General features: G+C 40.3%; 2 protein-coding genes across 2 annotated transcripts in view; one reads left to right on the top strand and one right to left on the bottom strand.

Moving 5' to 3' along the window:
- Window positions 1-67, bottom strand: part of LOC143282514 (complement receptor type 1-like) — an 11,287-nt gene extending 11,220 nt beyond the window's left edge. The window contains exon 1 of the mRNA XM_076588178.1: window positions 1-67. This exon is cut by the window's left edge and continues 112 nt beyond it. The gene's annotated coding sequence lies outside the window, so the exon portion shown is untranslated.
- Window positions 68-17,398: 17,331 nt separating this feature from the next.
- LOC143282130 (dual specificity mitogen-activated protein kinase kinase 5-like) overlaps window positions 17,399-18,463 on the top strand; it is a 32,134-nt gene continuing 31,069 nt past the window's right edge. The window contains exon 1 of the mRNA XM_076587655.1: window positions 17,399-17,605. Within this exon, the coding sequence (XP_076443770.1) occupies window positions 17,507-17,605 (99 nt within the window). The 5' untranslated portion in view covers window positions 17,399-17,506. The remainder of the gene's footprint in view (window positions 17,606-18,463) is intronic.

The following is an 18,463-nucleotide window of genomic DNA, read 5'->3' as shown; positions in this document are numbered from 1 at the left end:
AAAAACCTGCACCTCTGCGGATACCGCTTACACTCTTGAGCGCACCATCGGAAACCTCTGGGATGGAAACGAACGAAGTAGGTCAAGTACTGAGGCCGAGTGTTGACCATGACCAAGGACGTGAGATCCACGACTCCCGAGGCCACAAATGACGACCAGAGGACGGGAAGGAGCAGCAGGGGAAGTGCAGATATGAAGGTCAAGGTCATCGGGCGGAAGAGGAGGGAGGGTGGTGGTGGCGAAGGAGGTGTTGGGGGGCGAGGACGACGAGGCATGGAAACCAGTAACCTCGCGGTCGTCGAACTACTGCTGTTTCAAAGCCAGGCCTTGCCGCGTTGTGTGTGTGTGTGTGTGTGTGTGTGTGTGTGTGTGTGTGTGTGTGTGTGTGTGTGTGTGATTTGGATCTGAAAAGTAACAATGATGACGATGATGACAACGACACGACGATAGCATCTTCAACAGGAACAACAACAGCAAGAACAGCAGCAGTAGCAACAACAACAATCGTAATCATAATCATAATCATAATATAATGATGATGACGATGATGGTAATAATAGTAATAATTATAGTAATGATATTAAAACTAATTCTACTACTACTACTACTACTACTACTACTACTACTACTACTACTACTAGTGATAATAATAACAACAGTAATAATACTAATAATGAAAATACTAGTAATAACTAAATACTAATACTACTAATGATAATAACAATAATGATAATCATTATCATCATCATAATCATAATAAAAATGATAATGAAACAAAACAATAACAATAATGATAATGATGATAACAATGATAAAAATGATAGTAGTAGTAGTAGTAGTCATCATCATCATAATAATAATAATCATCATCATTATCCTACAATCATAACAATAATGGACTTTCTAATACAATACACGACCGTGCAGCACTAACTAACTAACTATACATTTTTTTCTGTCTCTGAGTGTATTTGTTTTACTATTAAAGTAGAATTTCCTTCATAATTTTGCCAGGGACAACTCTTCTGTCTTTTACGTGCTGTAAGTATTATGCTTCACTCGGGGCCTCGTTTTATCGTCTCCCCCGAACAATTCTGGCATTTCGAATTTCGTGAGAACCGCATCTTGTCTCCAGCAAAGACAGAAAAGGTCGTGCAGATGGCGTTGATAAGGTTAAAGGTTAGAGGTCCCATATAGTCTTCCGCAGTCATCGGGCCTGTGAATTCATGTCCACCGTGTCTAGAGCACGGCATAGGAAGGCAGGGAATTCATGTCCACTGTGTCTAGAGCACGGCACAGGAAGGCAGTGAATTCATGTCCACTGTGTCTAGAGCACGGCACAGGAAGACAGTGAATTCATGTCCACCGTGTCTAGAGCACGGCACAGGAAGGCAGTGAATTCGTGTCCACTGTGTCTAGAGCACGGAACAGGAAGGTAGTGAATTCATGTCCACTGTGTCTAGAGCACGGGACAAGAAGACAGTGAATTCATGTCCACTGTGTCTAGAGCACGGGACAAGAAGACAGTGAATTCATGTCCACTGTGTCTATAGCACGGCACAGGAAGGCAGTGAATTCATGTCCACTGTGTCTATAGCACGGCACAGGAAGGCAGTGAATTCATGTCCATTGTGTCTAGAGCACGGCACAGGAAGGCAGTGAATTCATGTCCACTGTGTCTAGAGGACGGCACAGGATGGCAGTGAATTCATGTCCACTGTGTCTATAGCACGGCACAGGATGGCAGTGAATTCATGTCCACTGTGTCTAGAGCACGGCATAGGAAGGCAGTGAATTCATGGCCACTGTGTCTTATAGCACGGCATAGGAAGGCAGTGAATTCATGTCCACTGTGTCTGGAGCACGGCACAGGAAGGCAGTGAATTCATGTCCACTGTGTCTAGAGCACGGCACAGGAAGGCAGTGAATTCATGTCCACTGTGTCTGGAGCACGGCACAGGAAGGCAGTGAATTCATGTCCACTGTGTCTGGAGCACGGCACAGGAAGGCAGTGAATTCATGTCCACTGTGTCTGGAGCACGGCACAGGAAGGCAGTGAATTCATGTCCACTGTGTCTAGAGCACGGCATAGGAAGACAATGGATTCATGTCCACCGTGTCTAGAGCACGGCATGGGAAGGCAGTGAATTCATGTCCACTGTGTCTGGAGCACGGCATGGGAAGGCAGTGAATTCATGTCCACTGTGTCTGGAGCACGGCACAGGAAGGCAGTGAATTCATGTCCACTGTGTCTAGAGCACGGCACAGGAAGGCAGTGAATTCATGTCCACTGTGTCTGGAGCACGGCATGGGAAGGCAGGGCCCAGTCCTCGCCTTCCGTCGTTTTAACCGTCCCCAACCAAAGTCAGGGTTACCCATTCACGCCTAGGTGAAGTGAGAAAGATCCGAACAAAGTGCCTTTCGTAAGGACACAGGACCATGCCGAAACAGGGCCTCGAACCCTGATCACTGGCGAACACTGGACCAGAGGTTCAACTACGTCTGATTGATTCTGCCACTGCGCCACCATTGATGGGGGAAACAGGAAATTAAGATTTCTCTCCCTTCATCACTTTTGGTGACAAAGAATCATTTTTGGTGTTGTGGTAAAAAAAATCAACCCCCCCCCACCCCCCATAAATGACCGTACCCACACGTTAAATGAATACACACTGTGAATATCTGTATACATTATATGTACTCTGTGTGTGTGTGTGTGTGTGTGTGTGTGTGTGTGTGTGTGTGTTTCTCTGTCTGTCTATCTGTCTCCCTGTTTGTCTGTCTGTAACACACACACACACACACACACACACACACACACACACACACACACACACACACCCGCTCCTCCTCCTCCCAGCTTTAAGTTCCACCCTTACATGGTTCTACCTTTCAATATCACCCGTTTCCATTGGATATGTTTATTGCGGTTACAACAGCCTCATTCCGACCTTTCATTTTTATCTGTTCATGATTTAACAAACATGAAGCAAGATGAAAAACAACAACAAAAAAACAAAGCAAAGAAATAAACAAACAAACTAATACCACATTAGATCAGACCAAGTTACCTGTTGAAGCTGGTCGAAGGAAGAGGTAGATGGTTATCGTCACCTTCCTAAAACGGCGACCGGCGTGTGGAACGAATAGAAGCTACGAGATAGCTTCAGCTGTAAAACAGCGACAGGCGTGTGGAACGAAGTTAACAGACAGCTTCAGCTGTAAAACAGCGACAGGCGTGTGGAACAAAACTAACATACAGCTTCAGCTGTAAAACAGCGACTGGCGTGTGGAACGAAGCTAACAGACAGCTTCAGCTGTAAAACAGCGACCGGCGTGTGGAACGAAGCTAACAGACAGCTTCAGCTGTAAAACAGCGACCACCGTGTGGAACGAAGCTGATAGACAGTTTCAGTCAGCTGTGAAGGTGTATGTGTCGATGACCACGGCGTTCATTGGCGAGATGTGGAACAACACGCGCTGTGAAGCAAGGAGGACTGAGCCAGCCCATGTCCCTCTCCCCTACCCAACTTCTTCTCCCCCGGACACGGATTCTTCTCCTTCTTCTTCTTCTTCGTTCGTGGGCTGCAACTCCCACGCTCACTCGTATGTAAACGAGCGAGCTTTTACGTGTATGGCCGTTTTTACTCTGCCATGTAGGCAGGCACACTCCGTTTTCGGGGGTGTGCATGCTGGGTATGTTCATGTTTCCATAACCCACTGAACGCTGACTGGAAAACAGGATCTTTAACGTGCGTATTTGATCTTCTGCGTGTGTTTACGCACGAAGGGGTTCAGGCACTAGCAAGTCTTCATATATGCTGACCTAGGAGATCGGAAAAATCTCCACCCTTTACCAACCATGCAGGCGCTGTTACGAGATTCGAACCCGGGACCTTCCGATTGAAAGTCCAACGCTTTAACCACTCGACTATTGCGTGCGCCCGTCGGACACTGATGATTTATGTTATTTCAGTCCACGTGATGAAAAGACTTCATTAAGATTTGATCCTTGTGTGGCATCTCAAACGAAATGAAGATTGAATACGAAACACAGCATCCGATCGATTTTTTGGTGTTTATATCTATATCATTATTTACTAACTTCTTAGCTCGTTGTAGAGCTTAATGCTTATCATATCAAACGACAAAGAAAGTCCAGGGGGGAAAAAATCACCGTTTGAAAAGTGATTTAATCCTTGCATTTCAACAGCCAAGTACACCTAAAACCCGTTTTGTTTATGAAAGTAAATTTGTGAAACCGGCAGAATATCCTTCACTTAAATCAGTTAAACGAAAACAATACAAATAAACTGAACAGATTGTGTCGGCTTTTGTGCAAGCTTTCAAGTGAGAGAAGTTTGTATGAAAACCGACCTGAAAAACAACAACAACAACAACAAAAAAAAACATCCAAAAAACCTGCTGTTAAATTTGATGTGGGGGGTGTTATCTACACGACGTACCTTCTACTGCTGTCAGCCACTTCCCTCATCTGCACCACATTCCATGCTTCCATGTGAAATTAGAATTCCTCTTTGTGGGGCTACACAGCCCTGTCTTTTGACTCTGTTGCATCAGTAAGCTCCGATACTTCACCAGCAACAAAACCCTTGATCTCTCGCCTTTAATAAACCAGCACTTGTGCCGCAAAGGTCCATTCTCAGACAACTCGCCCGCAATGAGGTGTAGTAGGAAAAAAAAAAAAAGAAAAAAAAGTGGCTCACCGCATCAGTGGTAATTGTGCACACGGTAGACGCGATACATTGAACCTTCAAAGAGAGAAAAGGCAGAAATTATAATAATAATAATAATAATAATAATATCTATATAGCGCTGAATCTTGTGCAGAGACAAATCTAGACGCTTTCGCACCAGTCATTCACACGCATGCATAACTCTAAAACTGAAGAAACTGAGAACAAGGAAGAGGCAGGGGACAGTGGCTATCTTGTGAAGAGGTGTGTTTTAAGGCCAGACTTGAAACAGCTAAGTGCTGAGAACTGATACGCTGTTTATGCATTACGAAAATACTCCATTGAAACAAACAAAGCAGATCAAGGCCTTTACAAGAGAGACAGAGGTTTTTTTTTTTTTTTTTTTTTTTTACATAATGACCGGATTGAGAGAGAGAGAGAGAGAGAGAGAGAGAGAGAGAGAGAGAGAGAGAGAGAGAGAGAGAGAAAAGTAACGACAGAGTATAAGGATGAGGGAACGAAATTAAAAAAAAAAAAATGAAAAGGTTGGGCGTAGGGTTGAATGGAAGCTGGAGGTAGAATGTATTGTATTGTATTATTGTATTGTACTGTATTGTATTGCATTAGTGTTTTGTCACAAGAGAGTTCTCTGTACGAAATTCGGGCTGCTCTCTCCCCAGGGAGAGCGTGTCGCTACATTGGAAAGCGCCACCTTTTTTTGTCTGCCTGCGAGTATATTTGTTTTCCTACCGAAGTGGATTATTCTACGCAATTTAGCCAGGGACAACCCTTTTGTTGCCGTGTGTGTGTGTGTGTGACGTGCTCTAAGTGCATGTTGAACACGGGACCTCGGTTTATCGTCTCATCCGAATGATTAGCGTCCAAACTGTCACTCAAGGTCTGGTAATAATGAGAATAATAAGATGCAGGCTTGTATAGCGCAGTGGTGGTGGTGGTGGTGGTAGTGTGTGTCCATCAAGATCGATGATGACCATCGTTGTCATCCAGCTGGGGGATGGGGTGGTGGTGGTGGGGAAGGGATGCTCATGAGTCTATCTGTGAATGCGCAGATGGCTGAATAGTCCAATCTGCGCACGAAATGTTCGCTGACAGCTGGGACAAACAAAGACAGGCATATCATTGTCTGGGAGCTTGTTTGCCCGTGACTTTCTGGCCTGCCTCTTCTGAACAGATGGGGCTCACCGCGCTTTGCAACAAAACACACAAATTTAAGACTGAGTGACGTAAAAAATATGTACAAAATCAAGACAATCTCACACGACATTGGCTAAAATATACATATTTAAGACTAAGTAACATAAAAATATGTAAATCAACACAGGCACCATTAGTCTCAAATCACACAGGAACAAACCACAGTAAAACAAGGCACATCACATTCAAAGTAAAAAATAAACACCAAGGAACTAGCATCACACACACACACACACACACACACACACACACATCATTACAGATTCATACAATCAACACAAACAGCACATCCGGCAATGATATCACAGCAAGCATATGCAGGAAAAGATTCAGTGAAAAAAAAAAGAGTACAGTTTGAAAAGATACTTTTTGAGCGCTCTCTTTGAATGCGGGTGTTGGGGTGTAACGGAGGTGTGAGGGTAGTGAATTCCACTGTTTGGTAGAGGGGGTGGGGGTGGGGACGAGGGGTGGGGTGGGGGTGATATTAGCAAGTGTGTGGATCGAACCAGTGCTCTCAGACCCTCTCGCTTCTTAGGCGGACACTGTTATTGCTTGGTCAACTCTGTGGAAAGAGATTGATTTTATATATAAAACAAACAAACAAACAAAAAAAACAGCTGTTATTGCTTGGTCAACTCTGTGGAAAGAGATTGATTTTATTTAAAAAAGAAAAAAAAAGAAAAAAAGCTGTTATTGCTTGGTCAACTCTGTGGAAAGAGATTGATTTTATAAAAAATAAAAATAAAATAAAAAGAAAAAAAAGAAAAAAAGCTGTTATTGCTTGGTCAACTCTGTGGAAAGAGATTGATTTTATAAAAAAAAAAAAAAAAAAAAAAGAAAAAAAAAAAGAAAAAAAAAGCTGTTATTGCTTGGTCAACTCTGTGGAAAGAGATTGATTTTATAAATAAAACAAAAATGTCTAGAACCGGGCACCGAGAACAAGAGATGAAGAGAAAGGGGGATAAGTCATCCAGAACCCATTAAACATGTTACTGCTCAGAGACGTCAAGTCGTACATAACTCATATGTTACTACAAAGAGAGGTCAACTCATACATAACTCATATGTTACTACAAAAAGAGGTCAACTCATACAGAACTCATATGTTACTACAAAGAGAGGTCAACTCATACATAACTCATATGTTACTACAAAAAGAGGTCAACTCATACAGAACTCATAATACGTTTTACTACAAAGAGAGGTCAAGTCATACAGAACTCATAATACATGTTACTACAATGAGATGTCAAGTCATACAGAACTCATAATACATGTTACTACAATGAGATGTCAAGTCAAACAAAACTCATAATACATGTTACTACAAAGAGAGGTCAAGTCATACAGAACTCATAATACATGTTACTACAAAGAGAAGTCAGTTCATACAGAACTCATAATACATGTTACTACAACAAGGTCAAGTCATACAGATTTAATAATACAATTTGCTACAAAGACGTCAAGTCATACAGAACTCATAATACATGTTACCACAAAGAGGTCAAGTCATACAAAACTCACAATACATGTTACTACAAAGAGAGGTCAAGTCATACAAAACTCACAATACATGTTACTACAAAGAGAGGTCAAGTCATACAGAACTCATAATACATGTTACTACAAAGAGAAGTCAAGTCATACAAAACTCATAATACATGTTACTACAAAGAGAGGTCAAGCCATACAAATTCATGATACATGTTACATAACGAATAGCAAATGTGTGTATGTAACTTTGTCTTTAGTTTATCAAGTTTAGAGTTATGCTTGCGTCAGTGTGAATGACTGGTTTGAAAGGGCTTTGATTTATCTCTGCATTAGATTCAGCGCTATATAAATACCAATTATTGTTGTTGTTGTTGTTGCTGCTGCTGTTATCATTGTTATTATTATTATTATTATCATGAGAAACAGAGACAGACACAGAGAGACAGAGAGACAGCTCGCACGCGTGATGACAGCAATCCTCGCACAGGCCTACCCAACACTGCGTCTTAATAGCAGGACAGAAAAGGACAGAATGAAAGAGCAGTTTTATAAATCCGCAATGTATGGCGAGAATGACGTGTGATGTTACGGGTTTCATTCCGTGGTTTTGCTGGATTGCACAGTTTCGCTATATTTCTCGTGATTGAGTCAAAAGATAATGACCCCAAAACCATTGTTCTGAAAATAAGTGGATAGTGCATGCCTTATTTGAGCCCCTTTGCTAACTGAAGCCAGCGGAAGTGTTCAATCAGCCATTTGGCCACTCGTGTCAGTACAGCGCGAAGCGGTAACTTCATATAATATGTAGCCGAGCGCTCAGCTGGCTACGATGACTGCTTCACGGCAAGCTTTCTCTTGCTCGCAGCGTTAGTTAAGGATTGCATCCCTGTGTGTGCCTCCACAGCAAGTTTGAGCTACGTGTCACTGCGATGTTTTCCTGTAATAACTTTGGTAAATAAATCATTGGCAGATATCAGTCAATACACAACATTTGGCATGTCGTGGGGGCAAGCATAACACGATTTCATCGAAGATACACGGTTACAGTTCATAAACTACCATCACTTAGCAGACGACTTCTCAACGGACTGACAGCCGGATACGAGTCTCAGTATGGCGTCCAGTTGGCTTCAGCTTTCCTGGTCATTGAGCTACCCATCTAATTTTAGAACAGTGCCCCAAAACTCCCTTGTAAGTGATGTTTTTCCTCTGCAGCGTTTTCCACCCAAACAGCACAAACGATTTTTTTTTCTTCATCTCACTAAGTAAATGATATGATTTGTGTAAGTGCAAGTGCTGGTTCGTATGAAGAAAATATGATTTTTGTTTGAATGTTTCATTCTTATGTGAAAGTATGGGATTTGGGCATTTATTACACGCGTTGAAAATGACCCCCAATGCTAATGAAGAAAAAAAAATTATAAAAGCGAGTTTTCATTTTGGTGACAAATATAGAATAAACACTCATCATGTTTCCCCAGTTGAGGACATTCGATTTATATTGAAACAAACACAACAACTTAAAAGTGTGAAACCACATATAAAACACGATTCTGAAGGGGGAAAAAAAAAAAAAAAAAAAATATATATATATATAATGACAGGCTGTAAATGCGAGTCTGTAGAAAACAAATCTAAACAAAGAAAATAGTTGCATTAAGACATGATTTATTAGTATAGAATCACCGAAAAAAACAACACAGGTGTTAAATTACTGCACAGTGCAGTGCCAATTTCCTAACCAGCACTGCAACGATCTGTTGTATCTCTCGGCTCTGGCTGACGCTGGGGAAAAAGACGAAAGGAAGCGAAGTATCTTACGCCGATTAAGAAGTGCAGAATTTGTCCTTCAGTAGAATATCACACAGATAAAGAACTGTGCGTGAATTATGTGCATGTATGTGGCTGGGAGAGTTCTTTTTTTTCTTTTCTTTTTTGTTTGTTGTTTGTTGTTGTTGTTGTTGTTGTTTTCACGGCCAATGAAGAAAGACACGTGAAGAGCACTAAAAAAAATTGAAAGAAAAGAAGAGTGAGACCATGTGCTCCGTGATCTCGCATGCAACTGAGGAAAAAAAAAAAAAAAAGGTAGCGAAGTTTATCTTGCAGCCTCGTCAAAAAGTCCAAAACCTAAACGAACTTCTATATCTGCTTCATTTTATCATCCCCATTTATCATCAAAATATTATAGATTAAAAAAAAAAAAAAAAAAATCCGAAATTCTGTAGCTTTTCACATGACATGATCATGGTAACTTCAGTTTAGATTTAACCCCCTCTGCACCCCGTGCCCACTCCTCCCAGCCCATCATCTTTTCATCTAATAGCGGCGTTAGGGTAGTGTCACTGAAATGACGTGGACAACAGGACAGCAGCAACACTGGCGACAACAGCAACAACAAAAACAACTGCAACAGCAACAACAACAACAACAAAACAAAAAAAAGTTAAATTGGAGAAAGAAACGACCCCCCCCCCCCCCCAAAAAAAAAAAAAAAAAAAAAAAGACACAACAACAACAACAAAAAACAAAAACAAAACAAAACAAAAAAACAACAAAGAGCATGGAATATAAAATAAGGAACGAAAATATCATGAAATATTCACACGACGCACTCTTGGCACAACAAAGAACGGAACAGGCGGTGTAAACAGAATGCAGCAGTGTCCATAACGAATCAGCTGCTTGTGTATCTCCTCCCTCAGTGATACAACTGCGTGGCAGTTCACGTGACGGTCACGGCTGGTCTCGCGTCCATGCACAGGCACGTGCCATTTTGAATAATTCAAATGCCTTGCTCCGAATTTATCCACCCTCTCTCTCTCTCCCTCCGCCGCCCCACCCTTCCTCCTAATCATCTCACTACGATGTGTTAGGAAGTTTGACACTCGTTCTCTCCATAGCGTTCATTTTGTCTCCTATCCTCTGCCCACTTATCTCATGTCTCCAAGGCTGTTACTTTAACAGACATGCAAGCCTTGCAGCAAGTGTATACTTTCTAAATAATGTAGACTTTACACAATGCAGCTGCCACGAATGTTTTGAAAAGCACTGGATCACGATCACTAGCATGTTAGTCGAAGAACACAACAGGACTTTTTCGTGACATAAAAAAAGAAAGAAAAAAAAGTGAGAATGAAAATAAAAAACAAAGAAAGACTAAAGAACGAAACGAAATGTTGGTTAACCTTTCACGTGGGAAGAGGGGCGTGGCCTGTGGTGGGATTTTACTTATGGTAGCAGTTAATGTGTGTCTGCATGTTTTACATTTATTTGCTTATCATATCATATCATATCATATCATTGTTGTCTTTTTATTTATTTATTTAGTTATTATATTTTATTTCATTTTATTTGTGTATTTATTTATTTATTTATATTATTGTCATATGCTTACAGTTGACTTCATCAAGTTTTTGCGCCTTATAAATATTATCATTATTAGTAGTAGTTCTCTTTTATGTGTTTATCAATTATTTATTTATTTACTTATTTCTTTTTATTTTATTTATTTATTTATTTATTTTTTGTTTCCTTGTTTTGTTTTATTTCATTTTATGTTATTTTATTTATTATTTTATTTTATTTTAGTTTAGTTTATTTATTAATTTTGTTATTATTATTATTATTATTATTATTATTTATTTATTTATTTATTTTTTATTCATTTATTTTCTCAAGGCCTGACTAAGCTCGTTGGGTTACGCTGCTGGTCAGGCATCTGCTTGGCAGATGTGGTGTAGCGTATATGGATTTGTCCGAACGCAGTGACGCCTCCTAGAGCTACTGATACTGATACTGATACTGGTGTCAGTTAGGAGGGAAGGGAAATTCAGTGTTTCAATAACAGTGAGCTAAAAATAAAATGGAATGAAATGGAACAGAATAGAATGCCTTCTTTTTGCTAAGTGTATCAGGGTCACAAAGACTTCAGGAGGTGGTACATAAACGAATACAAGCATACACTGAAAACCATAATTACTGTAACACAAATTATTTTACGAGGAGAACATGAGTTAAGTTAGGCATCCATGTATGCTACTTTGAACAGAAAGCTGGTTATATAAGCTTGTATAACCGTGTGAAAAAAATAATTTAAGAAGAATCAAATTGTTGCTACTATGTTAGTATTAGTATTATCATCAAGGTTAATATTTTCATTGTTGTTGTTGTCAGTGGTAGTTGCGGTAATAGTAGTTTTGTTTGTTTGTTTTTTTTGTGTTTTTGTTGTTGTTGTTGTTTTTCTTGTTTAGTTTAGTTTTGTCTTGCACTTCAACCTTCTTTTCATTGTCAAATAATGTGTGTATTTTCGCCATTGCGTTTGTGTATTGCTTGTTACATATGAACGAGCACGATATAAGCTCATGCTTGTTGTTGCTCAAGTCTTCTTAATTGAACGCTGTATTGCACCTTGTTTCTTGATATTAAAAATGTTTAAACCAAGAATCAAATCCTTTAAATCTTATCATTTTTTTCTGTTATCCATTCAAATTCTAAGATGACTGTTTACGGCTATTTGCATTTGATTGAGAGTTGCTGGCTTCAAAATTTTAATGCCCGTACATGGCAATGATCATTTGCGAGTTTTGAATCGTTATACAAGGACTGCGATCTTTGCATGCATGTGGTTGGCGTGGTTTTTGCTGTTTCATTTATTGGTTGACATGTTTTGATCGACATGGATTTTTTTTTCTCTCATCCGCTCATGTCTCTAGATTGTTGATGTTTCTGTCTGTAGAATGCCGAGAAATTATTCACTGTTTAATTAAGTCCGCATAGTGTTGTATTAATAAAATGTTTATTTACCGCTTATAATAATGTATGTTTGCAAACAGTCAATGCTCTTTATTTATTTCTTTTTTTCTTTCAAATTTATCCCAGCTGCATAAAAAAGTACTAAAAAGGTGTATTGGCTAGCATGTACAAATCAACGAGTATATTTACAGATTTAAAAAGTGGCACTTCTCAGAAATCATAATGAGATTTTCATACTTTGCTTTGGGTCAATTTCTGGTAGTTTATAGTATGTTCGATGGCTTCTACTGAAGAAACACTGGAGAACAAAAACACACAACCCTATGCAGAGACACAATGAAAGCGCTTACACACCAATCATTCACACACAAGCACAGCTCTGATTCGAAGGGATAAAAGATAAAACACTGATACATGTGAACAAAAAAAAAAAAAAAAAAAAAAAAAAAGACCCGAGAAAGAAAGGCAACGAAACTTTATGCCATATACTATGTGGCAGGACTGGCAATATCGTAAGTGTACTTGTAATAAATTTGCTCAATACAGACTTTTGAACACCACAGTATATGTGTGATGGAGCCATGTATTAAAATCAGAATGTGAAATGCAGTGACATAATTCAGCGGTAAAGTCCAACATGACTAAAAATTACCATAGATTGAGCCTAAATATCGTGACAGGCTTCTCTGTGTGAAATTCGGGCTGCTCTCCCCAGGGAAAGCGCGTCGCTACACTACAACGCCCCCCCCCCCCCCCCCCCCTCCACACACACACACCCTCCTTTTTTTTTTCCCCTGCGTGCAGCTTTATTTGTTTTTCTTATCGAAGTGGATTTTTCTTCAGAATTTTGCCAAGAACAACCCTTTTGTTGCCGTGGTTTCTTTTACGTGCGCTAAGTGCATGCTGCACACGGGACTTCAGTTTATCGTCTCATCCGAATGACTAGCGTCCAGACCACCACTCAAAGTCTGGTGGAGGGGGAGAAAATATAGGCGGCTGAGCCGTGATTCGAACCAGCGCGCTCAGATTCTCTCGCTCCCTAGGCGGACTCGCTACCTCTGTGGAAAACTCCGGACCAGAACTCGAGGTCTTGCATGTGGCGGGGGGCGAGAGGAGGTGGGGTGGGGGGTGGGGTGAGAGGGGAGGGGGGGGGGGTAAAAATCCCGGGAATAGAACCCTTGTTTCATAGTGCTATTATTAGTAGAACGCATTATCGCAAGGCCATCTCTCCACTCCAGGTAAAACAACAACAAAAACTATTATAAATTCTCCATCAATTCTCCATCTATGTCTACAGAGCTTAACTGAAAGAAAACCAAACAAACAAACAAACAAACAAACACTTGACTCTCATGATATTGTGGTTATGCTGTTGTTGGTTCTTTTCTTAAAAAAAACAACAACAACAACAACAAAACAACAAAAAACAAACAAAAACGTATGTTCAAGGCATTGTGATGGCATCAGTATTACATTATACTTTCTATGATGTATAATTTGTCAGTGGCCCCCTCCAGTAAGGGGCTTTGGTGTTGATTTGAATCAAACATGTCCTCTCTCCCCATCCACACCAGTGTGTGTGTGAGGAGTAGGATTTGTAGAACTTTGTGATCAGTTATACCAAAGTGATAAAATACGTGGGAAAAAAAGGAGAAGAGAGGAAGCAGGAGAAAGGGAGAGGGGAGGAGGGAAGATATAACTGTGTGTGTGCGTGTGTGTGTGTGTGTATGTGTGTGTGTGTGTCTGTGTGTGTGCACGTACACAGACTTCACAAACACGCTTGTACACCATCACCAACCCCCTCCGCACCTTCTCCCACATACTCACATACACAGTACTCTATTTCATCAGCAACTAAAGTAAACGACGACGACAACAACAACAACAAACCATAACAAAACAATACACTGTTCCAATACAATAAAAATGTTTTTTATTCTCCAGTTTGAAACCAGAATATCGTTTTTGGTTACCACCGCTGTGATGTTAACAAAACGAATCTATGGCAGAGTGATCAATAGAAAGAGACATCATAATTCACAATGAAAAATTCAGCACATAAAGATAAGGACACTCAGTGCCAGTATTCTTGCATAAAAGTTCACCGATGCATAACACACACACACACACACACACACACACACAAGAGAGAGATTCACGCGTACACTCTCGCTGGGCATCTCCCCACACCCAGTACCTTTCAATATTTCTGTACGTTTCTCGTTTTTTTCCCCCCCTTGTGAATCACATCTCTGTGCTTCGCTGCTTTACCAAGTCAGCCTCTGAAGGAAGAACTTGAAGTTTCTTCCAAATATTTTTCGACTGATTAATCTTTTTTCTTATAGTTGGAGTACTGGCAATGGCTTATGATTTTTTTTAGTTTTGATGATCTTTTTGAGCACAAATGGCTGACCCCCTGTTTACAAAGCACATTGTTCATCACTGTGCCATTGTTTTGCGAACAAAGACAGTCATACTTTTTTTTTTTCAACAAATGTCAGTTCCAGTGATGTTTGCACCTGTTTAAGTGGGTGAACCTGTTTGCTGTCAGCACACATTAACATGCGCATATATATGTTTATTGTGCATGAATGTGAGTTGAGAACTAAGTGTGTTTCGTATGCATGTGTGTGTGGATTGTAAAGCACTTTGTGCAATGAGGAAATGTCCAGTTAGAATGATAAATGTCCAGTTATTATTATTATTATTGTTGTCATTATTATCATTACCCATGACGGTGGAGTCAGCACAGGTCTTCAGAGCAGGTCCACTTGATAAGAGACCATACCGTCCCATGCACTGATACCCTTCATCACCATGATCCCACAGGATGTCCACAAACCCTGTGGGGTCACTGACCAGTAATGCCCACAGCCTGGACAGTAGGACTGACACTGTTCCACGCCATGCTTTCTCCTGCACACTGTTAGTGAACACTGGTCACACACTGGGAAAAGAGGTGGCTCTGTGTGTGTGTGTGTGTGTGTGTGTGGGTGGATGCGTGTGTCTATCCGTCCTTATGATGCACCAGTTTGACTTCCTGTCTGCATGTCTGTCATTCCCCCTGCACAATACCTACCTTAATTTGTTTTCTTTTTTTTCCGCAGCATTCCTTCTTTCCAGCATGAAAACAAGATCTAAAATCTAAATCCGCATCTCAATTCGAACACTAACTGACGAAGAAACAATCAAACATCAACTTATATTTTCAACCTGTAATGTCTGATTACTGTGTGTGTGTGTGTGTGTGTGTGTGTGTGTGTGTGTGTGTGTGTGTGTGTGTGTGTGTGTGTGTAATTCTCTCTCCCTCTCTCTCCTGGAAATATATTTGGAGTAATTCAGAAAATAAACAATGCATGTAACCTAATGAAAAAACAAAATAAAACAACAACAACAACAAAACAACCACAACCCCCCCCCACCCCCACCCACCCCAAAAAAAACCCAAAAAACCAACAACAAAAAAAACACAAAAAAAAACCCAAAACAAACAAGCAAAAAACAAAACAACAACAAAAAAGACAACAGTCTAACATTGACAACGATACGAGTCTGGCAATATGGTGACAATACATCACACAAGACTCTGACACCGACAAAGCTGTAACACCATGTTGACAGCACGCAATAGTCTGACATAGCTATGACAACATCATGTTGACAACGAATCACATACCTCAGTCTGACATCAACATAGCTGTGACATCATGCTGACACAACTCCCCACAACAGTCTGAAACTGACAGTTATGACATTTTGACGACACATCACAAAATAGTCTGGAACAGACATAGCTATGACAACACATGCTGATGACACATCACCGACATTGCATGACATGTTGACAACACTTTACACAAGAGTCTGACACTGACATAACTATGACATCACGTTGACAAAATGTCACACAGCAATCTGAAACTGACATGGAGCCATGAAAAAAAAAAAAATCAAATCATCAAAATGTGTTCTGTATTTCATCACACACACACACACACACACACACACACACACACACACACATATATATATATATATATATATATATAGAGAGAGAGAGAGAGAGAGAGAGAGAGAGAGAGAAGAAGAAGAAAAGAAAAGAAAAGAAAACAAACACATCAATCTGTCAAATATTCCAAATTTTCGGAACGTTCCTTCCTCAAGGGATATAACAACAACAAAAGAGGCATAAACGCAGATTCGAACCAAGCACGTTTGGGTCAAGAGTAAGAAAACTTACAGCGCGCTATTGCGCATCAACCAATGACGTTCAAAATTTAGCATTTAAACATGTTTATTTAGCGTGATAGATCGATTATGGTATTCGAAGTGATAACATTGTTTAAATCATGTTATTTTGGTATATATCTAGGCATTTAAGAAATTCTTTAAAAGTCCATGGTAAAGGCGACGATGCCATCGCCTCAAGCACGCCACAACATGTAGCTGTTTTCTATAGATCTGCGGAGATCCGTGTTCGATAGGCTTTGTTACACTTGGAAACTACTAGTACGACACGGTCCATTTACTTTCTCTTTTATGTTCATTTTAGTTAATTCAGTATCTGCTTTAAAGTATTCATATGCGGCATTAAACATGTCGATGATGTGGTTAGTGTGACTTGTTCAGTCCAGAATTCATATTTCTTTTCTTTTATTTGCGAACAAGAAAAAATGAGGTCATGCCGTCTTCAAATCCATCCATTTTCTGAATCCGGATCATCAAAGAAATAAACCGTTCATGATACGGAATAAACACCTTAATCCGGAAGACTTACAATCCGGCTATTATTAGCCAGTATGACTGTGAAGGTTTTCCCCCCGCTATTTTCAAGTTGGTATTTGCAGACAAAGTATTGCCAGAGAAAATCATAATGTTAAAGTCTACCATGGACACAGAGACACACACACAACCGAACACTGGGTTATTACATAGACTCACATTGTTTACACAAGTGAGTCAAAAATGTGCAAAGCGCGAAATACGCATCGTATACGTTCTGTTGCATACACCAGTCTGCTCAAGTGGACTCCAAATCCCAGCTCTGTTGACTTTCTTATACCTTCCTCTCCTCTATTTTTAAAGATCAAAGGGGGAATGACCACTGATCTTTTTGATCAGTGGGCGTGACAAACGAAGACCCCCCCCCCACCCCCCCTTCCCCAACCCCCTTCCCCCTCCCCTAACCTGGAAGCCGAGTTTTCGACCCTTCCTCAAACCGGAAATCTAACAAACAATATGGCGTCTGCCTGGTAAACATAGCATCTGACGAGGAAGTTTGCCTTGGAGTCTTGAGATTGCAGGAGAGCATTCAGATCTTCGATTTTCTTACATAACAGAAGACCATGGCCGAACCACCTTTCACTATTCGAATACACACTGAAAACAATCAGGATATGGACTGGATGGTTCGTCTGGAAGAAGTTACTTTTCGCAAAACACTTGTGAGTGAATGCGTGCTTTTATCCATGGTTGTGAATTGATGCCACAGTCTGTCAGTTTCAGTTGCCTGTATCTGTGTCTGTCCATGTCTTCGTCTGCATCATTCTGTGAGTCTCAGTGTATGTCTATGCTTATCTGTCTCAGTGTCTGCTTCTCCACGAGCCCATGGCACACACAGCGTGTGCTAGCACACGTTCTCTATCTCACAGACACATGTACTTACACATAAAGTTATAGAAGCAGTGACACAGACTGACAGACACACAAAACAGTGACACACACACACACACACACACACACACACACACACACACACACACACACACACGTGCATGCACACACCATACACTTAAGAGAGAAATATGTGGAAATATACTTCATATCTTCTACTTTTATTGTGTGCATACATGTCTGTCATGTTCTTTTCTCTGGCTCAACTTTGAATCATTGGTTTTGTCACTATGTTTAATTTAGCACAAAAAAAAGAGCCAAAGTCCAACATCAGTATGCATAACAGCTCCAGATGAAATCTTCCTCAGTCATTTTTCTCTGCACAAATACATGTTTATTACATGACTGGAATAGATGTGCTCCAAATGTGACTCACTCATCCACAAATATTGTATGATAATTATAGTGTTATCGCTTCTTCTTTTTTTTCTCCTTAAATATCATTTCAAAAGATAACACTTCAGAAATTCTCTTTTGATGACTGATGCCCCATGAAATCTCTTGAAATCTACCACAGTAGACAGAGAGACACTTAGGATGGATAGAATATTTTTTAGATATTTAAATTTTCAAAACACTCATTCACATACACAAAAAAAGTTGTACAGACACAGACAGACAGACAGACG

The sequence above is a fragment of the Babylonia areolata genome, chromosome 5 (genome assembly GCF_041734735.1).
Source record: "Babylonia areolata isolate BAREFJ2019XMU chromosome 5, ASM4173473v1, whole genome shotgun sequence".
NCBI lineage: Eukaryota > Metazoa > Mollusca > Gastropoda > Neogastropoda > Buccinidae > Babylonia > Babylonia areolata.
The sequence above is the reverse complement of the archived record's forward strand: the minus strand, read 5'-3'. Positions and strand labels throughout refer to the sequence as shown.